Source organism: Orycteropus afer, unplaced genomic scaffold (assembly GCF_000298275.1).
Source record: "Orycteropus afer afer isolate SDZICR_OR568_19922 unplaced genomic scaffold, OryAfe1.0 scaffold00008, whole genome shotgun sequence".
Classification (NCBI taxonomy): Eukaryota; Metazoa; Chordata; class Mammalia; order Tubulidentata; family Orycteropodidae; genus Orycteropus; species Orycteropus afer.
In genome coordinates, this window is record NW_006921595.1 from 1,148,514 (window position 1) to 1,174,449 (window position 25,936).

General features: G+C 39.0%; 1 protein-coding gene across 1 annotated transcript in view; it reads left to right on the forward strand.

Moving 5' to 3' along the window:
* PDE1C (phosphodiesterase 1C) overlaps window positions 1-18,806 on the forward strand; it is a 787,489-nt gene extending 768,683 nt beyond the window's left edge. Inside the window, exon 19 of the mRNA XM_007945296.2 lies at window positions 18,637-18,806. Within this exon, the coding sequence (XP_007943487.1) occupies window positions 18,637-18,806 (170 nt within the window). The remainder of the gene's footprint in view (window positions 1-18,636) is intronic.
* The last annotated feature ends 7,130 nt before the right edge of the window (window positions 18,807-25,936 follow it).

Consider the following 25,936-nt stretch of genomic DNA (forward strand, 5'->3'; position numbering starts at 1 on the left):
CTGTGCATGGGGTCGCTATGAGTCAGAAACGACTCGACGGCACTTAACAACAACAACAACATAAGAGACCCCATGTGTCATTCTGTCTCCAAGCATAGTCTATGACAGTTTAATTTTTGCAGGTAGAACTTGGAATAACCACATTTGTTTTTGGGGAATAAGAAATTATAAAAAGTAAACATGACCATTTATAGGCTGACAACTCCCTATTGATACTAGTGAGTTGTAGTTCCAGGCAACGTGTCTACAGTAGTTTTTGGCCACCAGACCCTGTAACCCTAAGAAGTAACCCTAGTGCTGGTACCAGTGTACTATGGAGGACTTTTAGTTCCTTTTGCTTTGCAGAAGTCAAGCTGTTGCTGACATTCCCTCCTCCTGCCACAGAGCTCACCTGTCCCATCGCTACCACAGCAATCTTCACACTGCCTAGAAGTTCCCTTTTGTTACTGGTCCATTCAGTGACTGTTAATAAAAGGGTTGTTGTTGTTTGTTAGTTTGTTATTTTAAAAAAGCTCCTATTGATTGGTGGTGGAGTCCTTGAGTGGTGCTAACAGTAAAGTGCTCAACTATTTGCAGAAAAGTTGGTGGTTTGAGTCCAACCACAGCAACAAAGAAAGGATAGATAAGCAAAAGGAGCAATCCAAATTGCACATTTTAAACAAACATATCTTCAGTGAGAATTTAAGAAAGAAAGAAAAACTTGATGGATATAGCAAAGGCATGGTGGAACATAGGTAAAAAGAGACTAAATGTTGGAAGATAGTCATGGGCTCTTTACTCCAAGAATAGCACAGAAATGGAACTAAATAAAAAATGAAAGAGCATGAAACATAAAACTCTTAGAAGAAAACATAGGTGTAAATCTTCATGACCTTGAATTGGGCAATGGTTTCTTAGATGTGACCAGCAACACCAACAATAACAATAAAAAAGTTAAATTGGTGTACATCAACATTTAAACATTTTTGTGTATCAACGGAGATTATCAAGAAAAGGAAAAGGCAGCCTACAGAATGAGAGAAAATAATTGCAAATCATATGTGTGATAAGAGTCTAGTATCCAGAATACATAAAGAACTCTTACAACTCAACAATAAAAAGCCATATAACCCAAAGAAGACATAGGCAAAGGAATTGAATAAACATTTTTCCAAAGAATAGATGCAAGTGGCCCATAAGCATGTGAAAAGATACTCAACATCATTAGTCATTATGGAAATGCTAAACAAAATCACAATGATACAACTTCATACCCACTAGGATGACTGTAATAAAAAAGAAGGGCAATAACAAGTGTTGGCAAGATTGTAGAAAAATTGGAACCCTCATATATTACTGGTGGGATTATAAAATGTTACAGCCAATATGCAAGCAATTTGTCATTTCCTCAAAAGATAAACATATGATCCAGCAATTCCACTTCTACCTACATATCCAAGAAAATTGAAAGCATATATTCACACAAAACTGTGTCCATAAATGTTCATATTAGTGTTATTTATAATAGCTAGAAAGTGGGAGCAACTTAAATGTACATTACTGATGGATAAACAAAATGTATGATATGCATACAATGGAATATTATTTGTCAATGAAAATGAATGGGGTTCTGATATGTGCTAAAATGTGGATAAACATTGAAAAGATTATTCTCAGTGAAAGAAGCCATTTACAAAAGGCCACATATTTTATGATTCCACTTAAATGAAATGTCCAGAATACTCAAATTCAGAAAGATAGAAAGTAGATTAATGTATTAGTGTTTGTAAGGGTGGAAGCGTTGGAAAGAGAGAAGAAGGGGAGTGACTTCTAATGTGTATGGGGTTTCTTCTTGGAGTAATAAAAATATTCTATAATTAGATAGTGGTGAGAGTTGCACAACCTCGTGAATATGTTAAAAACCAGAGCATTGTATACTATGAAGGGATAATTTTTCTTTTTTTGTCTAAAATTTTTTTTAAAAAAATATTGTGGTTTGGATGAAAGTTTATAAAATAAATTGGTTTCCATTCAACAGTTTATACATATTTTGTTTCATAACACAATTTGTAATTCCCTCAGCGTACCAGCTCTCTTCCCACTTCCTCCTTGTGTTCCCTGTTTCCATTTGTCCTTCTTTCCTGCTCATTCTTGCCTTCTGGGCTTTGTTTTGGGACAAATGCAGCCCTTTGGTCTCATATAATGTTTTGGTTACCAAGTGCCACTCTGACATTCTTGTCATATACCACAAATGGGATGGCTTTAACAAACAAGAGTTTATTCTCTTACACTTTTGAAGGCTAGAAGTCACCCTAGGGGCTGGGTGAAAGCACCTCGACCTTGGGTTTCAGCTCTGCCTCTTACTCCTGGCCCCCTGAAGCTAGAGGCATCTCTTCACTCAGGCAGCTGCTGGTTGCCGAGGCTGACAAACCCAAGGTCAACAAGTGAAAAGGCACAGTCCCAATATTACCAAATCGCATGGTAGGCCATTGATTCACATCCATTGAAAGCCCCAAGATCGGCAGAGCATGGCAGGCTGCTGCACAATGACTCTGCTACATGCAGGGTTCAAGCGTGCCATAAGCTAGAGACCTTCATCAAAGTTGCTTCTTATATACTGGAAGCAGACCACATCCCTAAAGCAGCAACTCAGCTGCTCCAATAACTTCCACCATGGAGTTAATTACCAATCTTACCATGGGGAATAATTACAGCCAGCTGCCCAGCCACTGAACCAGGCACAGCCAAGTTGACACACAAACTTAACTACCACGTATGGTTATTGTTCTGAGGAGCACTTCCTCACGAGTGTTATTGTTTACTTAATAGGCCTATCTGTGTTTGGCTGAAAGGTGATAGATACCTAAGCGTGGGTTTAGGTTTAGTTCCAGGTTTGAAGGGTCTAAGGGTCCACCAGTCTCTGTCTTTTTTGTGATTTTGAATTTTGTTCTACATTTTCTCCCATTCCGTTCAGAACCTTCTGTGATTCCAATCAGAGCTGTCAGTAGGGGCAGCCAGGCACCATCTACTTCTTCTGTCTCAGGCTGGTGGAAGCTGGGGTTCATGTGGTCTGTTATTCCTTTGTACCAGCTGTTTGTTTGAGTCTTTGATTTTCTTCAGTCTTCATTCTGTACAAGAACAGATTAATAATTGTGCCTAAGAGGGCTTCTGGCTAGCTTTCAAGATCTCAGTCACTACTCACCAAAGTTGAATGTAGAACATTGTTTTTTGAACTATGTATGCCTACATGTCTCCCAAGGCTGTGGTTCTAAGACCCCAAGCTCAGGCCTCATCCCCTCAAGGTATTTGATCATGGCTAAGAACTTCTCATAACTTTGCCCTGTTATATACATGGATATATTTGCAGCATATACAAATGCATATGTAGAAATCTGCCAAAGCTATATATGCTTGTACATTCACCTCCCCATAGCTCTTTATTTGCATATCTGCCTATGTATCCACTTAGAAGTTATTAGTGTTGTTGCAGGATTGTATATGTAATAGAGTTAACCTTTGTTACCTGTAACTCTTGAGTAACTCTCAGTGTGTTGATATCTCTAAAGGGGTAAATTGTATATGAATTCTATGCCACTTTTTTTAAAAAAGGAGATAATGGAGGATAGGTAAAAAGGTTTTACAATGAATCTCTCAGGTAAACACAGGCAGGAAGGGAGAAGTGTGATGTTACATGGTAGGGATTTCAATCAATGTCACAAAACAAAATGTCCATGAATTGTTGAATGGAAAACCCATTTGCTCTGTAAATTTCCCCAAATCACAGTAAAAAGTTTTGGGGAAAAAAATGCAGAAAGGTTGCTAATATATGGCAAAGGAAATTACATGCAAATGTAAAGCTGGCTCTTTGAAAAAAATTCATCCATTTTAATATCTATAAAGCATTGTTGTTTAAATATGTCACAAGATATTTAATAATTACCCCATTAACAGACATTTAGTTGCTTTCCATTTTGTTGGAAATAATGCTTAACAAAATGTTGAGTAAGAAAAGCAAGTTGTAGCAGGATATATAGCATCGGATATAATTTATATTAAGTTTTAAAACAAGCAAAAATGGCATATTTTTATTGATAAAAATATATTCTTAGAAATAATAAACACCAAATTCCAGATGATGGTTTTCTTGTGGGGGACAGGAGGTATCTTGGAAGGATATACTATGTGCTTCAACTATACCTGTGATATTAATCTCTTACAACTTCTTTCTTTTCGAGCAAATATATAAAATAATGAGTTTATTAAAATGTATGCTAGTACATAAGTATTTGTTACATTATTTATACTTTTATGATTGCTTAAACGATTTTATATTAAAGAATGTCCTTTCTTGAGAGAAAAATCTATGGCTATTTTCCAAGGTAATTTTGTTTGGTTTCATGATTTCAAATAGATTTCAAAGAAATGTAATATTCTCCCTTTTGAACCTCTTGGGTGAGGTGGGTTTTGGGATATGAATATTCAGGTGTGAAGAAAATTCTTCAAATAAGATGTGTCAATCTCAAAGCCACCAGAGACCACTTCCTTAAAGGGCTGCTCCTGTGATTTCCAAAATTATGTAAAGGGACATCCTGGAGTTCCAGCACCAGAAAACCACGTTGGGGACATCAGCTTGATTCCTTGGCATGTCTTTAGCAAAGTGACTCTTGTGTGATAAAGTGATAGCACCTGCAGCCAATTCTTCCCTAGAGCCAACTTTGCCTAAAGCCCCCATGGGGTTTATGAACCCAACCAAACTGCATGGGTGGTCCATAAATGTTGGAGACTTGGGAAATGTTGCTCTTGCAGAAGGAACAGCGCACAGCTTCACTACTGGTTGCACTCATAACTGCTCATGATCCAGACTAGTCAGTGACTTACGTCTGAGCAGCTTGCGCAGGGCTCCTCAGTCCCGTCACTTTCCGGAAATGATCCTTAGATGGAAAGGTACCGTACTGTAGACGTTAGTTGACGGATAGCTGATTGCTCCTTGCTGTGTGCTGCTGCTGTAGTGCACGGTAGTGTTGGCAATAGGTGTGGCGCTGCTTCTGAATGCCACTGCCTGCTGTAGAATGAGTTTATGTGTTTAGATGCCTGCTGGCTCACAATAACATTGTTATGTGTCCTGTTTTAGGGGACTACGGATAAAACCTCCATCAAGAGGATTTCTCAGAAGAGAACTGACCAGCTCTGAGGTCCGAAGGCATTTTAGGAACCTTATATTTTTCTTACTGAAACCAAATATTGAGTGTGTTTTCAAAAATGATCATCTCTGATCTCCCTATACATACTTCAATATGTAGTACACACCCACCAAATACCAGGAACAATGCTAGGCCCTTAATACGTATTATTTCATTTGATCCTCACAACAATCTTCTAAGGAAGGTATTATTGTCTCCATTTCACAGATTAGGAAACTGAGGCACAAATGGATTAAATAACTTGCCCAAAGTTAGCAGTTGGAAGGCAAAAGAGTGAACATTTAAAGAGCCACTTTCACTCCCAAACCTGGGCTCTTTGCTCTGAGATTCATTGCTAGTGAGAAAGGTTCATGTCAAGTAGTCCACGGTTTAACTGCTTTTTGTTCCCACATGTAGTCACACATGTAGGATTAGATCAGTCACCATGCATAAATTTCAAGCATATAGTTGGGATCCTGCCCTGTCTTTTAAGTGATGAGAGAGTGATCTGTCTGCAACTCTTTTACCTTAAGTTCAGTATAAAGGATGGCATTTGTCATCTTTTCTGTGCACTGGATTAGAGCTCACTTGTTATGTGTTGATTTTGCATTTCAGAGCTCTAAACCCCTGAAGAAATTCATCTTTACAGCCTTGTTCCCATAGGGGTCATTGTTAGTGGGACAAAGGACACAGAGCACCTGATTTAGCTTAGATTTCTCATGTTACATGCACATGTGGAAAACTGCACTTGATGAGAAAAATCAAACAGAAGACTTCGTTTGTATGAGCTCCAAAATTGTTTTCTCTATTGAAACAGCAAGAACCATTTTGTGCTTGCCAGGGCAAACAAGATGCAAATGGAGATGTAAATTAAAGTTTATCATCCCCTTGCTAGAAGGCTTTCTTATTCTTCTTTTATATATTCTTTTATATATATTCTTCTTTTATATATATCCTTGTTGGCTAAGGAAAGAGGTAGTTTTCCAACCTTAGTTAATGGCTTCTCCCCTTTCACTTATTTGTGTCTGGGAGGTTAAAAATGATCCCTCAGTGCCTCTGCATATATGGTGAGACCTGTAGACATGAGATGCATTTGTAGCATTTATGCGAAACAAAGATGATTGCAACTTAATAGGAAAAGAACTTGCTGACATTCTTCTTTAACAAACATAGGCAGCAAATCTAGGTATCGAGACATTACTAAACAGAGAAGAAATATTAGGCTCTCTAAATTCCAATCAACTTTGCCACCTGGTGTGTATTCTACATGATTCATTTTTTTTTTTTTTTTTATGAAGTGGGAGATTTATGAAGGTTTCTGAGTTAGATGGGGTGTAGTTTATTCATTCATTAAATAATTTTCAGCACCTGCTGTTATCAGTAGGCACTCTGGTGGTTGCTAACCAGAAGGTCAATGGTTCAAACCCATCAGCTGCTCCATGGAAGGAAGATGAGGCAATCTATTTCTGTAGAGATTTACAGCCTTGAAAATGCAATGGAGGTCACTTTTATTCAGAATCTACTTGATGGTAGTGGGTTTGCTTTTTGGTTTACTGTTGGTTATCAGTACTGTACTTGATAGGTACTGTCCCTATGTGCATGAAGTCTATAGCTAGGACTGAATTGTCTATGGGGTAAGGCATGAAGAACCATCTAAGTATGTACAAGACTAGGAATTGGCTTCCTATGAAGATAACTCAATGAGTTATAGCTCAGCATAAAAAAAATACAAAGAGCCTTAAGAATCAAAACAGACCTTATCATTTTCTCAATTATTCCAAGGGAACTGAACCCCTTCCAGCCCACCTGGTTATCTAAGTCATACTTCCCATTTGGGATTTTGGCACACCTTGACATTCCTGGTTAGGTGTTGCTCAAAGTGATTACATGAACCCTCATATTTTTAAACTGCATAAATATTTTAGAATGTGGAAGAGAGATTTTTGCTTTTCTTAGAATGGAACTTGATTTCAGTTATCTAATTTTAGTTATCTAGTGCTACTATAACAAAAATAACACAAGTGGGTGATTTTAACAAACAGAACTTTATCTTCTCACAGTTAGGGGACTAGAAGTCTAAATTCAGGGCACTGGCTCAGAGAAAGGCCCTCTCGTCTGCCCAATGTGGGGAAAAATTCTTGTCTCAGCTTCTAGCTAGTCATCCTTGAGTTCCTGGCCTACCTCCTTCATCTTCGTATTCCATGGATCTTTCCCCTATGTCTCCTTCTTTTGTACTTAATCTACTCTTTTATATCTCAAAAGTGATTGGCTTAGTATATATCCTACACTGGTAGGGCCTCATTAACATAACAAAACTGTTTCTAAATGGCATTACATCCACATCTATAGGGATTAGGATTTATAACGCATATTTTTTGGGGGACAAAATTCAATCTATTACATTTTTACTCTTAACGCAGTCAGATATCATGAACATCCTCTTTGTTTTTGAAGTGTTAGATTTATATTGTAAGTATTGGCTGACTTTCAGAGCTGGTTCTTCTTGTAGTGGATTTTCTGACAATCTTCAAATGATAACATCAAATTTGGTTCCCCAGACAAAAGAATGTTTTTGTATTTCCCAGAAGCTTTTGTCTTTATGGTAGAGCCAAAGTGAAAAACAAAATATAGTGGATAGAAGAGAGAAAAAAAAATGGGTAGTTTTGAAGACCAAAGTAAGTTTAACAGATGCATGAAAGGACTCGCCCCAGCCAACGCCTTGTCATGATCAAAATATAACAGCAGCATCGGCCGACTCCTTACAGTTTATAGAACCCTGTTAGTGTGTGCACAGTATTAGTATTACCTCTTTCGCGAATATGAGGAAGATTATGAGAGATTAAAACAGTAGTTCTCAAACTTGTTTGAAGAACGAGATTATGTAAACCAAACAAACCCCATTGCCGTCAAATGCATTCCGACTCATAGTGACCCCATAGGATTGAGTGAACCGTCCCGTAGGGTTTTCAAGGCTGTAATCTTTATGGAGGCAGACTGCCACATCTTCCTCTCATGGAGCTAGTCATGGGTTAGAACCACCTACCTTTTAGTTAGCAGCCAACCATTTAACTACTGCATCACTAGAGCTCCTTTGGGATTATCTAGAGAACTTTAACAATTTCTGAGGTCTCAATATTATCCTAGAAATTCTGCTTTAATTAACATGGGATGTACAACCTGAACATCGAGATTTTTGAAAGCTCCCCAGATGGTTCTCATATGCAGCTGAGACTGAGAACCACTGAGTTTGAAATAATTTCATTCAAGATCATGTCCTGTGGTCATCGGGCTTGACTTCATGTCTCCTCTGGCCTAATTTTCAGAATACAGGCAGTTCTAGGGTTATGAACATTCCCCTTTAATGTTATGTAAATTTGTCCTCACTTTGAAAGGATGAAACTAACCCCTTCAGGCAACAAATTCTTCATTACAATCACCTTCACTTTTTAAATATGAAATCATTGTAAAGGCTTGAGAGTCTTTTCTTGTACTAAAAAAAATAGAAGGTGTTCTGGTGGCAGAGTGGTTAAAGCATTCGACTGCTAACCAAAAGGTCAATGGTTTGAACCCACCAGATTCTCCTCTATTGGAGAAAGATGAGGCAGTGTGCTTCCGTAAAGATTTTACCCACTCACTGCCATAGAGTTGATTCTGACTCATATCGACCTCATTGGGCTGTATGATCTTTATGGAAGTAGATTGCCTTATCTTTCTGCTGCGGAGCAGCTGGTGGGTGTGAACCACTGAACTTCTGGTTAGCAGCCAAATGTCTTACCCACTGTACCACCAGAGCTCCTTCCATACACATTTACAGTCTTGGAAATATTAAGGCTAAATAAGAACTGTATACACCTGAACCAATATATGACATAACTACAAATTCTTAAAGACACATTTAGTAAGGGATCTCATTCTTAACCCCCGGGGACTTCCAGTATCTGTTAACAGTACAATATAGCCTTGTAAGTGAGGAAAGAAACAAAATCAATTACTTAAGTGAACAAAATCAATTACTTAAGTGACTTATAAATCAGAAAGTTTATGATGTTCCAGCCTCAGTCATTACCACACATTTTATTAAGGGGGTTGATTTGCTTTTGCTTTGTTGCTGTTGTTAGGTGCCGTGGAGTTGACTCCAACTCATAGTGACCCTATGTACAACAGAATGAAACAGGCTCCAACTCATAGTGACCCCTATGTACAACAGAATGAAACACTGCCTGGTTCTGTGCCAGCCTCACAGTCCTTGCTATACCTGAGACCACTGTTGCAGCCAATGTGTCAATCCATCCTGTTGGGGGCCTGCCTCTTTTTTGCTGACCTTCTACTTTACAAAGAATGATACCTTTCTCCAAAGAATGGTCCCTTCTGACAACATGACCAAAGTAGGTGAGATGAAGCCTGGCCATTTTCGCATCCAAGAGGCATTCTAGCTGCACTTCTTCCAGGACAGATTTGTTAGCTTTTTTAGCAGTCCATGGTACCTTCAGTATTCTTTGGCAACACCAGAACTCAAAAGCATCAACTCTTCTTCTGTCTTCCTTATTCCTTGTCCTGCTCTCACATGATTGTAAGGCTTTTGCTTTAGGGGAACCTTGATTAGAGTTACTAACAAGGGTATTCAAGCATCCAGTTTATGACACAGATATACACTCAAATTTGTTGTTGTTGTTGTTATGTGCCGTCGAGTCAGCCCTGACTCATAGCGACCCCTCCTTGGGTTTCCGAGGCAGTATCACTACGGAAGTAGGATTGCCCAACCTTCCTTCCGAGGAGTGGCTGGTGGGTTTGAACCGCCAGCCTTCTGGTGAGCAGGCAAGTGTCTTAGCCACTATGCTACCAGAGCTCCCATACACTCATACACTCAAATAGTGAGAGTATAAATGAGGTATGATTTTCCCTTGACTCCTTTAACTTATTATGGTAGTTATTAAAACTTACTCTGAACTTTGGGCCAAAGTTATTTTAAGTATGGGTGGAAAAGTCTAGAGTAAGACTGCTTGGATTTGAATGTAGACAGCACCCCCCACCCCAAACACACACATACTAGCTGTGTGATCTTTGGTGAGTTACTTAAGCTCTTTATGCCTCAGTTTCCACACCTATAAAGCAGGTGATAATATTCCTTGCCTCATAGGACTGTAATGAAGATTAAAGGCTAAATCATGTTAAATTCTTAGCATCGTACCCAGTTAGTACAATGTACAGTAGCTATTACAGGCAGTCCCCAGGTTACGAACAAGATCTGTTCCTAAGTGTATTTTTAAGTCAAATTTGTAGGTAAGATGGAACAAGTACATATGGATCTTATATAGCCAAATGTACATAACATTAAAGGGCAAGTACAAATTGTCTGAGAGTCAGATATTCATAACTCAGGGATTCACTGTATAATTATTTTACCATCAAACCAAAAAAACAAACTCATTGCCATTGAGTCCATTCTGACTCATAGTGATCCCCATTCGGTTTCCAAGGCTGTAAATCTTTACAGAAGTAGACTGCCCATCTTCCTCCTGCAGAACGGCTGGTGGGTTTGAACTACTGACCTTTTGGTTAGCAGCCAAATGCCTTATCCACTGAAAATCATGGGCTTTGTTCTTGCATTGTTCCATCGTCAGTGAAGCTGATGTTAACATTCCAATCCCTTGCCATTCAAAACCCAAGAATGATTGTGTGCATTTTTATAAGAACTTTCCATCAGTTTTCAGGCAGATACCACAAATAGATACTGATTTTAGAAATGCAATGTATGGCAATGGTATTTTACTTTTCATGTAAAACCACATTTAAGAGGCAATAAAAGGATTATTTTTTATTTTGTTAGTTTACTTTATGTGTTGTCTATGTTGGTGTGTATGTATAAATGCTGATAGAAAATGTGCATAGATGGAAATGTCTTCTCCAAAGATCCTATCATGGCTTTTTTTGGGGGGGGGAGGGGAGGTGGGAGGGAAGAGAAGAAAACAGATGTCTAACACTTTTTTTTTCAGTAAAGCTGCCAATATTAGAATTTATTTGCAGGCTAGGAGTAAGCCAAGTTGGTGCCATTTGAGGTAAGGCTCAAAAATTCAGAAATTCTCCATATGAAGAGGCCACCATACTTCAGTGTGGTGGTTCCAAAAGATCTCACTGGAGTCACCAAGAATCCAGGGTTTAGAGACTGATTCTAATGAAAATCATTATGAACCTCAGGAGAATTAAGACAGGCCAGAGATTAGATGAGGACTAGTGACTATTTTCCCTGCCCCCCCCCATTTAGTATAAACTGTGAGTAAATTGGAATGCTCAGTGAATTAATCTAGTTTTCTGCTGAAGATTCTATGAATTGCTTTCTGATAAAGAGGATTCCCCAGCCAAATAAAACTGAGGAAAACTACATACCATTGGCTATTCTTAGAGAGCATAATTCACATTGCCTTTATTTAAGGCTCTGAGAAGTCCTGTCTTAAAGGTGCTAGTTCAAGTTTGGTTTTTTTGGTTACTGTCCAGTGGAATTCCGACTCATGAGGACCCCATGTGTGTAGAGTTAACTATTCCATAGGAATTTCAAGGCCGTGAACTTTCAGAAATAGATCAACAGGCCCTTCTTTTGAGCAGCCACTGAACGAGTTCGAACTGCCTATATTTTAGTTAGTAGTTGAGCACTTAACCCATTGCACCACCTAGGGACTCCTTGGGAAGCAAGAGAGTAAGATAAATAACCTTACTCAAGGAACATAACTCTTATTTATATTTTAATAAATAACAGCTAACAAATATAGTAAATGGTATATGAGTATACCAATCTATTTTCTGGAGAAGAATAATCCTATGCAAGAGACTTCTACCCCCACTGCCCTCCCACAAAAAAGGAGCCACTGTGTTAAATGGTCTCGGAGAGAGAGGAGAGAGTGAGAAAGATAACTAAAGATATGATGGTGGTGGCAGAGGAAGAAGGGAAAGTCTAGACAACTTTGAGAGGTATTGTGGTATTTAGGAGTTAAACAGACAAGTATTAAAACTTCCTAAAAAAGCAACTCTTACATTTAAAAAAAAAAAACTAAACTAAACTAACAACATTGTGTGTGATTCTAAAATCAAGAATGATGACGTGTCGATTTTGGTCTCACTTGCTTTCCCTGAAACGAAAACCAAACTCACTGCTATGGAGTTGGTCCAACATATAGTGACCCCTCCTTGGGTTTCCCAGGTGGTATCACTATGGAAGTACATTGCCCAACCATCCTTCCGGGAATGGCTGGTGGGTGTGAACCACCAGCCTTGTGTTTAGCAGGCAAATGCTGTAGGCACTATGCCACCAGAGTTCCCTTTCTTTCCCTAAGCACATTTGAAAGTAACATAGATAATGAACTTCCCAATTTCAGTATCTGTGCAGAGATATGCGTGTTTGTCAAAATCTTCATTAGCCAATTAGAAATTGCTTTAATTCAAGATGAGAGCAGACTTTTTGAATGTGCCTCCAAAGGAAAAAAGTGTCCAGCTAGCTGATAATCAAGCCTATGGGAGTGGCCTGTTCTTGGTTTTGGTTCTTCTCTACAGAGGGAGGATTCTAACACTGTTGGCGAGGTTCAGCTGTGGAAAGTATCAACCATTGAAAAGGGGAAGGTTAGATCCCTTCCAATACCTCCAGAATAACCTGAAGACGATGAAGCAGAGTCCTTGGGAGCCCACACCAGCAACCCAGAAGAATGGTCCACATTAAATTCAAGATGGCGCCCTCATCCCTGACTGCTGTTTTGCCCTGTCATCAAATCAGGTTCCCCTGCAGAGTGGGAAAGGCAATGAATGCATACAAAACAGCACTTCATGAATTTTTCCTCCACATTTTGAATGGTGACAGCAGGCATATAAGCATTTCCACAATCTCAGTTGGGAGCCGATCTCTATCAGCAGGTTCAACTCTATTTGCAGTGACTCCAGTGGCAAGGAGAGTTTTTGTTCTGACAGTCAGAATTCCAGCAAACGGTAAATGTTTCTTCATGCTGAGAAGTGGGAAATTCAATAATACTTTGGCTGGGTTCATGCTGAGTAGCAAAAATGGGATGAATATGGAAAGGGACTGCGGCTTGAAGAGCAGTAAATCACCCAGCCCAGACATTTGCAACAACCAGCTTTTAATTTGAAACCCTCTCTTGTCTCCACTCCATTCTCTGGGGGAACAGAGCTGTTTTTATATTTGTTCCTAGAGTGTTTTGTGCCTGACCCCTTGTTTGCCCTAAGAAACAGAATTAAGCTCTCTGAGATCTTAAATACATAGATATAGATATATATTCTTCTGCATATATTTTATTATGTCACTACAGGACCATTTGCTGGAAGGTCTTTATTATATGTTGTTATTTTTATTTGTTGCTGACCAGTCAATTCCAACTCATGACAGTTCCATGTGTGCAGAGTAGAATTGCTCTATATGATTTTCAGTGGTGGCTGTGCTCTTTTGCAAGACACCAAGTCTGTCTTTTGAGGTGCCTTCCGGATGGGTTTGAACCACAAAACTTTCAGGTAATGGTAGAGCATTTAACCATTTGTGCCACCCAGGATCTCCTAAGATAACTCAAAAAGCAAAGTCGATGTGAGTATTAGAGAACTTGTAGTAATATCATCATTTATTATATGTAAACACTTTTCTGTAAGTCAGTCATAAGTTTCAGAGCATGTTATTAGAATGGAAGCCCATAAAGGCAGGGATTGCTGTGTTGTTCATTACTGCATCAGCAGCACACAGTAGGCACTCTAAGAAGTAAATGACTGTTCATCTGTAGGCTGTGACAAGTGTACTAAGTTATGGGCTCTCTGAGATGTCTAGTACTAAAATCCAAGTGAATGCAGTCCTACCATCTCTCTATTATATATGAATTTTTAGTGTAGCTCTAATATATATTTCTATAGAAGACATTTTCACAGTATGTTTTCTTTTAAAAAATGTATGTTACTAAAACCTGATCATAAAAGAAAAATTAGAAAATATAAACAACCAAGAAGAAATAAAACATCAGCCGTGTTTAGACCACTGAGACATAACCGTTTTATGATTTAACTGTATGTTCCTCCAGATTTTCATATGTATCTAGTGCCTAAGGCACTTGATTGCTAACCAGAAGGTTGGTGGTTCAAACCCACCAGCCACTCCTCAGAAGGAATGTTGGGCAATCTACTTCCGTAGTGATATCGCCTCGGAAACCCAAGGAGGGGTCACTATGAGTCGGGTCTGACTCAACAGCACATAACAACAACAACAACAATATTTATATATTTTTACAATAATATTTAAAAATATTACATGAAACTATATTAATGGAAGACCATATAGATTTTTTTTTTTTTTATTTTTTAGTATACAGTGAAACCTGTGAGAATCAGAACTTGATGGGACTGCCTGCCTTGTTTTTCTAGGTCTTACAAGTTCTCCACCTTTGACAGCTTGCAGTCTTACCACTTTTCTTTGGCTTTCTATTAGTGGAAAGTTTTCCTTCTCTGACAGTTTTCTGCCTTGCACAAGTTCCAACTTTCACAGGTTTTTCTGTCACGTCATGGTAGTATATTTTAAGAATGTAAATTCACTGCCATTGAGTCTGATCCTACTCATAGTGATCCCTTCCTCAGGTTTCCAAGGCAGTATCACTATGGAAGTAGATTGCCCCACCTTCCTTCCAAGAAGTGGCTGGTGGGTTTGAACTGCCAGCCTCTGGTTAACAGTCAAATGCCTTAGGCACTACGCTACCAGAGCTCCACAAGGGCAGCCTCTGTGAAATAACAGAGCGGCTTTCCCAGCCTGACCCTTTAAGAGGACACACCTGTTTATAACACATTCTTGCTGACCTTTAAAGATGCTCCTCCATGAGAGCTAACATTTGACACACCAGTTTGGCACCAGCTCTGTGCCTTCACATTACCTCCAACCTGTTTATTATTATTATCATTTAACCTATTTATACTTTTATTCTTTTACATTGTCTCATTGGTTGAGCACTTCCCAACAGAATCAAGAAGGGGAAGAAGTAGGGCAAGTGGAATGGGTGAGGAAGAGAAAGTACTCAACCTTCCTCTGTTTATGAATCTGCAGGTTAGGTGATATACCTTACCATTATTAATACTATTACTCCCAACTTAAGTTCATCCTTTATTCATATAACCTTAGATTTTACCTAATGTCCTTTTTCTGCCCCAGGATCCCACTCAGGATACCACATACTATTTAGTTATCAAGTTTTCTTTGCCTCTTCTTGGCTGTGACAATTCCTTACACTTCTTTTGTTTTTCAATGATTTTGACAGTTTAGGGGAGGACTGGTAAACTATTTTGTAGAGTGGTCTTTAATTGGAATTCTTATGATTGTTTTCATGATTGGACTGTGGTTTTGTATTTTGGGAAGGAAGACCACAGAGTTGAAGTACTATTTTCATCACATCATATAAAAGGTATATACTATCAATAGGACATATCACTATTAGTGTTAATCTTGATCTCCTAACTGAGGTAGTACTTGTCAGGTCCCTCCAGGGTACAACTACTCTTTTTCTCCCTTTTCATACTGTACTCTTTGGAAGGATTCACTAAATGCTACCCACACTTAGGGAGTGGGAAGTTATGCTTCACCTCCTTCAGGACAGAGTATTTACATAAATTATTTGGAATTCTCCTGCATGGATATTTTTGTATTCTCCCACAATTATTTATTTAATCATTTATTTATAAAAATACGAACTGGTGGGCATTTATTTTGCCCTTTGGTTTGTAATCTAATTCTGCCTTATCTGTTTAGTTGCTCAAATTGTTCCAGCTTTGCACATTAAGAGCTCTTATAGTTCACCCCCAGGTCCCATCATTACAGATTTTGTCTTTGCTTTGTTTTTGATCATATTCTTACTTTCTTGCAATATAAGATGCTTCAAGCTCATCTTGTATAATTTCCTGCCATTGTCTTAGAGTCAGCCATTTCTCTAGAACCCTGGTTTCTTTCTTTCCTTTTTTTTTTTTTTGCTTGGAGCTGATTCCTTCCATCTTTGTTTTGAATATGTATAGTCAAATACACAATTACCTTTTCAGGAAGAAATCTCTTTTATGAAATCATACAAGGTATGTACCTCAAAAAGGATTTCTTCAACAAAATTTTTACTAGAGTATTCAAATGATATTCACGTTTTAAAGCAATCATGTGGATGCTGTTGTCACAGATATATGGTAACCATCCCACTAGCCTATGTAGTCTATGTTGGTTTTTTGTGTGCCATGGAGTCAATTTCAACTCATAGTGACCCTGTAGGATAGAACTGCTCCATAAGTAGAGCCCTAAGTTTTTTTGTTTTGTTTTGTTTTTTTTCCCCTCAATTGGAGAATGTTATTAAATCAAAAGCTGGTGTCACTGCTTCGAGACCCTCTCAACTGATAAAGTAAGGACATATGTGTGTGTATACTAACTCATGTATATACACAGAGCTATAAATATTTCTAGTGTAACCACTTGTTAAGCTAACTATGAGTCCATACTGATGTCTCCAATAATAATCCATTATCACATGGATCATTCTAGCCTTCTCCCTTTGCTTATCAATAAACTCCCAGTCTAACAGTAAGAAACCTGACTCCCACCATCCACCACCATTCACTTCTTTTGTTGTTGAATTTCACTACACATGTTTAGTGGTATCAGAATTATTAACTTGCTCTGCCTTGGGAAACAAATTTATCAACTGGAATATAGTGCTTATGTACAACATTTTTGGCCTTTAATCTTACAGACACCACTCATTTCCAAAGTTACTTAAAACCAAAAACCAAACCCACTGTCATCAAGTCAATTCCAACTTATAGTGACCCTATGGGACAGAATAGAAATGCCCCAGACTGCCTCATTTTTGTTCTATAGACTGACTGGTGAGTTCGAACTGCCAACCTTTTGGTTAGCAGCTGAATTTAGGTCAGCCTTCCCCCTCACACACCTTCAGTGAGTTTCCTCCTACATTTGTAACGCAGCTGGCTTATTTTGTTACATTCTGCATTCCATACTGGAATACGTCAACCTTGTTAAGTTTTTTAAAATTCATACATTAAGGTTCAATCTTTGTACTTTCTAGTCCTGTGTGTTATGACAAATGCATAGTATCACCTATCAACCATTACAATGTCATACAGAATAGTTTCCTCACCCTAAAAATCTCCTGCACTTCACTTATTCAGCCCTCCCTGCAGCCCTTGAATCCTTGACAATCACTGATTTTTTTTTTTTTTCTGGAAACATCTTTATTGTTTTGCCTTTTCCAGAATGTCATATAGTTGGGTCATATAGTACATAGCTTTTTTTAATATAATGGCTTATTTCGCTTAGCAATATGCTTTTAAGGTTCATCTATGTCTTTGTATGGCTTAATATAGTTCATTTCATTTCTATTTACTGGATTATATTCCCTTATGTGGATTATGATAATTTTTTATCCATTCACTTATTGAAGGACATCTTGATTGCTTCCAGTTTTTGGTGATTATAAGTAAAGCTTCTATGAAATTTCATATGCAGTTTTTTGTGTGGGCATAACTTTTCAAAGCAGTTGGGTAAATACATAGGAGCATAATTGCTGGATCATAGCATAAGATTGTGTTATATTTACCTTTGTAAGACACTACCAAACTGTCTTCCAAAGTGAGTGGACCATTTTGTATTTCCACCATGAATGAAAGTGCCTGTTGTTCTGCGTCCTCCTCGGCATGTTGGTGTTGTCAGTGTTCTGGGTTTTAGTCATTCTGATAGATATGTAGTAGTATCTCATTGTGTTTTAATTTACAATTCCCTAATGAGAAATTATTTTGAGCATCTTTTCATATACTTACTTGCCATCTGTATAACTGTCTTGGTGAGGAGTCTGTTCATTTCTTTTGCCATTTTGTAATTGGCTTGTTTGTTTCCTTAATGGTGAATTTTAAGAGTTCTTTGAGTATTTCAGATAGAAAACCTTTATCAGATATGTATTTTGTACATATTTTCTAAATGATGTGTTTTTTTTTCCCTAGCACTTCAGGCTTGCATGCCACTTTCCAAACCTAAAAACTTACCTACATTGTTAAATGCTGGGTATGATATGGCTCTGCTCATTCATGTTTATTTTGTTACTGTTCCCAAAATGATCCCAATGCTCCCTCATGCTTGCCTGATGCCTTTTAAAAAAAAAAAAAAAATGTGTGTGTATACTTAAAAGTCAAAGAACCTTCATGTTCTGGAGTCAATGCTTTCTATTTTTAGGGATTCTTTGTCTTTATTTGAGTGTGTGATTAAAGTGATAATGTTAAATTTTTAATGTTAATTAAAGTGATAATTCATCTATCTGTAATATGGTTCTCAATGGGAATCCAACCTTGTTTCTTTCCTGTTTTTGGAGGAAACAGACAGGTCTAGGCACTAGGATTCTTGCCATAGTATTTATATCATGCCATGCCATTATTGAGGCTAACAGTTGTCTGTCTTCCTTTCCATGGTCTCCAGTCATCAAGCCTCCTTTACGCCATTTTAAACGCCCTGCTTATGCATCTAGCTCCTATGCACCTTCAGTTCCAAAGAAAACCGATGAACACCCTGTGAGGTACAAGATGCTGGACCAGAGGATCAAAATGAAAAAGATTCAGAACATCTCACATAACTGGAACAGAAAATAGGTCAAGAGAAGGAATGAAGGAGATCCCTACCTATCTGCTTCTCCACTCTCACCAGCAACTCCAGAATGCCTCCAAGACCCTCTTAGAGACCATTGGGGCTGGTCCAATCATGGTTGACTCCACCAAGGCAATGTGAAGGCTGTATATGATTTCCCCCTTTGTTGTTATGTTATAAATTCGTTGATCACCAGATTTGGGGTCAGTCTAGAGTCCAGCAGCAAACCAGTAAGAGGGTTGTCTAATGTGGCTTTTACTGGCATAGATAGCTCTTTCAAGGTGTAAATTGCACCACAATTAAAATGATACAACCTGTTCAGAAAACTTGAAATGCCTTCCATTGCCACTGTTTTCATCCCTGGATATTGACTTGTCCCAAGAAAAATGTTAGTTTAATAAACATCAGAGTAAAAATAATCATCAGAGTAAAAAAATGTCCTTCTAAGAACATCTTTTCCAATTTTAAATTTTCAAAATTTAAATAGAGCAAACATTTAACTTTCAAAGTAAATGCATTCATTCAAAACAAAATTGTACTTTAAAGGGAAAAGAAGACTGATGAATTGTGGTGTTCACGAATCTTTCTGAACTCAGCCTTGACAAAGCAGATCAAAGTGAAAAAAAAAAAAAAAAAGAAAGAAAGACTCATTTGTGGTTCTCATCATGTACCTTGTGCCCAATAGCCTCATTGGGAGTTTGTAGGAGATGCATTTTGACTCAGCTTTCTTCTAATTGTTCACTTTTATCCATAGTAGACAATGCTAGAAATCAAAGGTATGGTCACGCCTCAAAGATTCACCCAGGAGATGTCGATTTGGTCTTGTAGGTCCTGGAGCAGAAGGATGTAAGACCCTGTACCTATCCTAAAGCCCTTATTCCCATATTTTCCCATTAAGGTTGGATTTGCCTTTAAGTAAAATTTCAGATCATTTCTTCAACAAGCCCCATATTGGAGGCCCTATGAAGTCCCAATGCTCTTGTTGAATTGGAATGAGCTATTGGTGGAATAGAAGGTTCTGTAGCTAATCCACCTCTCTCTACGGTGGCATTTGTAGGCTTTTTCCTTCTCTCTCTAGAGTTTTTACTCTGAGACCCAATCACAGAAATGACAAGGTTCAAGGCTAGAAATAGCCTTGGGTCCCTTCAGAAACAGCCTGGTGCAGTGAAATATCTAGGTTTATTGGTAAATAGGTCTGATCCCCAATCTTTGTCCTGTTGATAATTAGTTGCAGGTCTCAGACTAATAGCATAATCTTTAAAAGCTTCAGTTGGCCTAACTAGAAAGTGGAATTCATAACACCCACTGTGCATCATGTTAATGATCATGATCATGTTAATGTATGTTTTGAGTGCTAGTGCTGAACCTGGTGATAAATAGCCCAAGCGATGTAGCTATGAGTCCTCTACGCCTAAAACAGATTCCCAGGACATTCCCACGTAGAAGGGAATGGGCCTTCATGGCTACACCATTTGAGACTTGATTGTAAAGGATTTAGTGTCCTCTCCTCTTCTTCCCTACATTTCATTTCCAATGAACCGCAGTTATGCAAGTTGAGCCAACTTCAGAATTTAGTGCCCATCATGCTTCTGCGCAATTTATGTACAATGTGCTTTATGATGGCATTTCAGGGGCATATAATTACCACACAAAAAATCACTGTGGCTTTTTGTTAGGGAAGCAATTGTAATTGTTAGCACCCTGCTTGGTGCCTGGGCAAGCAGACTCATTTGCAACCTTGTAGTGTCTATTCCAAAGAGCTCTGGTGTGCAGTGGTTAATGCATTCAGCTGCTAACCAAATGTTTGGTGGTTCAAACCCACCAGATGCTCTTCAGGAGAAAGGAGACATTCTGCTTCTATAAAGATTTACAGCCTTGGAAACCCTATGGGGCATTTCTACTCTGTCCTATAGGGTCAGTATGAGTCAGAATAGGTTTGATGGCAGTACATTTGTCTGTTCCACCTGGATTAGGTTAACCCAGCAGATCATTGCTACATATTTATAGATGCATTAGTGATTCCTGCACAGAACAGTTCGACCAAACAATGAAACTGCCTTGGAGTAGTGGCCTCCTTATTACTCAATGGAATGCACGGATGGTGTTATCTGTCTCTCAATACTTCAGTCTTAAAGGTTTTGTATGACTGTGCTTCTTGATGTCGGAAGCCATGATCCTAGGGAAGAGAGTTGGCTTCTTCTGTATTTTTTGTCTCAAGATGTTATTTTTCAAACTTTGCTAATATTTTCATTGAGCTAATGTACAGATATTAAGATTCTGCATTGCTGGTAAAATGCCTACCATGGCTGTTGCATGATGGATTGTATAGAAAATAACAGACTATATTCTTACAGCAAATAAAAAGATGCTTTTAAAGGACTTTCTTATAGATGAGTCATCATTTTTCTTTTCTGGGATTCATTTGAAAGAGCTAGATTTCCCCTAACTTTGGCACTATTCAATTCTGAATAATACCTTGTCAAGGTGAATAGTGTAACTTATCCTTTACAGTTTGCCTTCTGATTGTGTCAGTGATAGCTTTTTCATTAAAACCTCCTCTCTACATCACTGACCCAAGAAATTCATTTGTTAGTGTGAGTAAGCCAGCACAGCATCTAATCAGTAGGTGATCACCAATATTACCACCCTCCATTTATAGCATTCTAAGCTGAGCTGTATAGCTAGTGGTTAAGAGCTAGGACTTGAAGTTAGAAAAGCCTATAATTAAATCCTGGCTCTGCCTTTTGTTTTCTCTGTGGTCTTTACCAAGTTAAATAATCTCTCTAAACTCTAGTTTCTTCCACTGTAAAAGGAGGATAACAATAATATTTGACTTGACAAAGAAGGGCTGGGCATATAGTAAAGATTTGATAAATATTTGCAGTTATTGCTTGGAGAGAGAGAGAAGTATGGTAAAGAGAAATCAGACTTCCAATTCAAAAGCAATGACCAGTTCTATGTTAATCTCTTCCATTTCAGTGAAAAAGAGTTAATAATTTAGTCATGTATTACCCACCTGACTGATTCCATGTTGTCCAGGTTTCTGTGTCACCCTACTCTTTACTCTTTAATGAATATTCCTACATAAGTAGGAAACTCGATATTCCCACCTCCAATGTTCTCTTTACAAGGTCCCTACACCTTTGGAGTTCTTGAACTTGCATCTATTAGGGTTATCCTTCATTCCCTGACCAATTCCTTGCATCTCATTTCCTGCAATTGTTGACCTTCATTCTATTCCTATTCACCCCATTTCATCTCCACACCCACTTTTTTTACTCTCCCCAACCTCCGCTAAGGAGCTCTAGTGGTATAGTGAGTAAGGTTCAAACCCACCAGCTGCTCTGTGGGAGGAAGTTGAGGCAATTTAATTCCATAAAGATGTACAAGCTTGGAAACCCAATGGAGATGGTTATGAGTCAGAATCGACCGGATGGCAGTGGCAAGCTCCAGTAACACACATCTATTATATAGAATAGACTTTAATCTAGAGGCTTTGGATGATGGCATAGCAGGAGCCACTACTTAAATTTCAAATCAAACAATAGCAGCAACAATATCAGCTAGCCTCCCTTTGTAGAATTTCTCACTGGCTGTGTCTTCCTTCTACCAAGACCTTTCTCCTCCAGTCTTGAACCCTGAGATCCCTGTGACTCTGTGCAGAGCAGTCCATCTCTTACTCTACACAACTCATGGGCTCCTTCACAGCTTATGAACTCACTCTCCCAAACAAGTGGCATTTATTCTGGGTCTTGCTTCTGTAAGCACAAAGAACAGACAGAAGTGGAAATTTCTCTCTTTGTGTTGTTGTTGTTAGGTGCCGTCAGGTTGTTTCCGACTCATAGAGACCCCATGCACAGCAGAATGAAACACTGTCTGATCCTGTGCCAGCTCCACGATCCCTGCTATACTTGAGCCCATCATTGCAGCCACTGTGTCAATCCATCTTGTTGAAGGCCTCCTCCTCTTTCGTCAACCCTCCACCCTACCAAGCATGACATCCTTCTTCAAGGAATGGTCCCTCTGACAACATGACCAAAATGGGTGAGACGAAGTCTGGCCATTCTCACTATCAAGGAGCATTTCAGGTGCACTTCCTCCAGAACAAATCTGTTAGTTCTTTTAACAGTCCATGGTACTTACAGCATTCTTTGCCAGCACCACAACTCAAAAGCATCAACTCTTTTTCTGTCTTCCTTATTCATTGTTCAGCTCTCACATGCATATGAGGCAATTGGAAATATCATGGCTTCTGTCAGGCGCAACTTAGTTCTCAAGGAGACATCCTTGCTCCTCAGCATTTGAAACAGTTCCTTCACGGTTGACTTTACCAATGCTACACGTCGTCTAATGTCCTGACTGCTGCTTCCATTGGCATTGATTGTAGAACCAAGCAATGTGAATTCTTTGACAACCTCAATCTTCTCTCCATTTATTGTGATGCTGCTCATTGGTCCAGTTGAGGATTTTTGTTTTCTTTATATTGAGAAAACAGGTTGATTTCTCAGATTGATTTCTCTCTTTAAGGCAATACAATTCTTAACCAAGCCTTCTCCACTCACTAGTCCCTGTAAGAAAAACCCAAACCCATGGTCATCGAGTCGATTCTGACTCATAGTGACCCTATAAGACAGGGTAGAACTGCCTCTATAGGGTTTCCAAAGCTGTAAATCTTTAAGGAAACAGATTGCCTTGTCTTTCTTCCACAGAATGGCTGGTGCATTCGAACCGCTGATCTTTTGGTTAACAGTCAAATACTTTAATCACTACACTACCAGAGCTCCTTCCCTGCAAGAAAAGGGCAGTATAAATATCTTCTTCCCAGGATAAGTCTTTAGGAGTTCTGTTTTTTCCCCTATCTAGTCATCATAGCAGAAGCCTTGGTGATTCAGTGGTAGACTCCTCATCTTCCATGTGGGAGGCCCATTTGATTCTTAGTCAATGTACCTCATATGCAGCCACCACCTATCTGTCTGTGGGAGCCTGTATGTTGCTATGATACTGAAAAGGTTTCAGCAGAGTTCTACACTAAGAGGAACCAGGAAGAAAGACCTGGAAATTAGCCAATGAAGACCCTATAGATCACACCATTCCAGCTTTAACTGATCATGGGACTGATGCAGGACCAGACAATGTTTTGTTCCATTGTGTGTGGAGTCACCATGATTTGTGAGCCTACTAAACAGCTCCTAATAGTTATGATAGCAACCTCACAGTGTAGCAATAGTGACTATTACTAATAGGTGCTCAGAGAGTGCTAATTCTCTTCATTCCTATCTCTTCCCACTACAAGCCAGTTAAGGTTCATTATGAGCATAGCCACTGAGCTTTTGAAACAGGAGAGGCTTGCAGTACTCCTGGAGCTCTGGTGGCATAGTAGTTAAAGCATTCAGCTGTTAATCACAAGGTCAGTGGTTTGAACCCACCAGCCACTCCATGGGTGAAAGATGAGGCAGTATGCTTTTGTAAAGATGGCTTCTCAGGAGAAAGACTTGGAGATTTACTTCCATAAAGATTACAACCAAGAAAACCCTATGGGGAACTTCTACACTGTCACATAGGGTTTCTATGAGTCAAAATCAACTGGACAGCACATAACAACAACAAGACAGATGGAAGGCCACCTATTCATCTACAAGGTTTGAGTTTGTCTTTCCATCAGTTGACAACTTCACTTGATCAATTACATATTTTTTTTCAATACATTTGTAAGTTTAAAAAAATTCCATTGAGTCAAGATCTTGGTTTATTGAGACTCTGTCAAATTCAGTTAGAAGTGAGTATGCCTTAGGGCTAGGGTACAGGGTGAGCAAAGGATTAAAGACTTAGCTTCCAGACTTTACACACAGCAAGGCGAGCTGAGGCAAGAAAGGGCCTTGCAACAGCATGGGTGAGAAAGTGGGCCTTGCTCCTGATGAGCACTGTTTTTAAAACTAATCTAGGTGGCTTATGAACATTCAATATACTTTTTTTTTTTAAGTTATTATTGTGATTTGGGTGAAAGTTTACCAAGCAAATTCATTTTCCACACAGCAGTTCATGCACATTTTGCTTCATGACATTGACTGCAATTCCCCACAAAGAAACAGGTCTCTTCGCACTTCCTCCCAGTGTCCTTCCCTCCCATACACTGCCGTCCCTGCCCAAGCTATCTCCTTGTGCAAACACTGCCTTTTTGTTATCCCGTGATCGATGGTTCCAAGGAGTGTATCTGCCTGATGTAAAGGTTTACCCCATATGCCTGTCTATTGCTTGGCTAGAAGCCACAGAAGTGAGTTCAGTTCTAGACCTAAAGAGTAACTAGGGGCCATAGTCTCAGGGTCTCACCAGGTTCTATCAGACCAGCACAGCTAGTCTTTTTTTCTTTTTTTTTAAATGATTTTGAGTTCTGTTCCACCCTGTTCTCCCACTCTATTCAGATCTCCTGCACCAATCCCCCTCCAAGTGGTTGACAGTGGTAGCCAGGCACCATCTGGTCTCATGGTCATATAGGCTGAGTATCGCATGGTCTACTAGTCCCTTGGACTAATTGTTTTCCACATGTGTTTTGTTTTTTTTCATCCTTCTTTGCTCTGAAAAGGTTTCAGCAGAGTTCTAGACTAAGAGGAACAATGCATGGATGAGGAACAACCCACCATTGCATCTAGATGGGCTCTTGCAAGCTTTTAAGACCAAAGTAGGATGTAGAACAATGCTTTTGTGTAGTATGTTATGCCAATTGACCTTGATGTCCCCTGTGACCATGATCCTGAGCCCACAGATCCAACTTCTCACTCCTTCAGGGTACCTAGCTATGGCCAAGAAGCCACTACAATCTTGTCTCTCATCAGCTCTACTACACACACAAACATTCTTGTAGCACGTACAAATATGCATGTAGAAACATCATCTGCCAACTCTATACATGCTCATGGGCACACTCCCCTTTGCCTAGACATACCTGATCATTCAGCCTGTCCACCCACCTCCACCCATGCCATCATTGACAACATAGTATCATATTCAAAAAGCATAAAAAGCTCTTTTTTGGGAATTGCAAATGATAATAACAATGGAATACTATTCTCACCTGCATGTTTAAATGTTCATCTTGGATTCTGTGTGGATTTTCTATGCTGTTGTAGTTGTTGTTAGG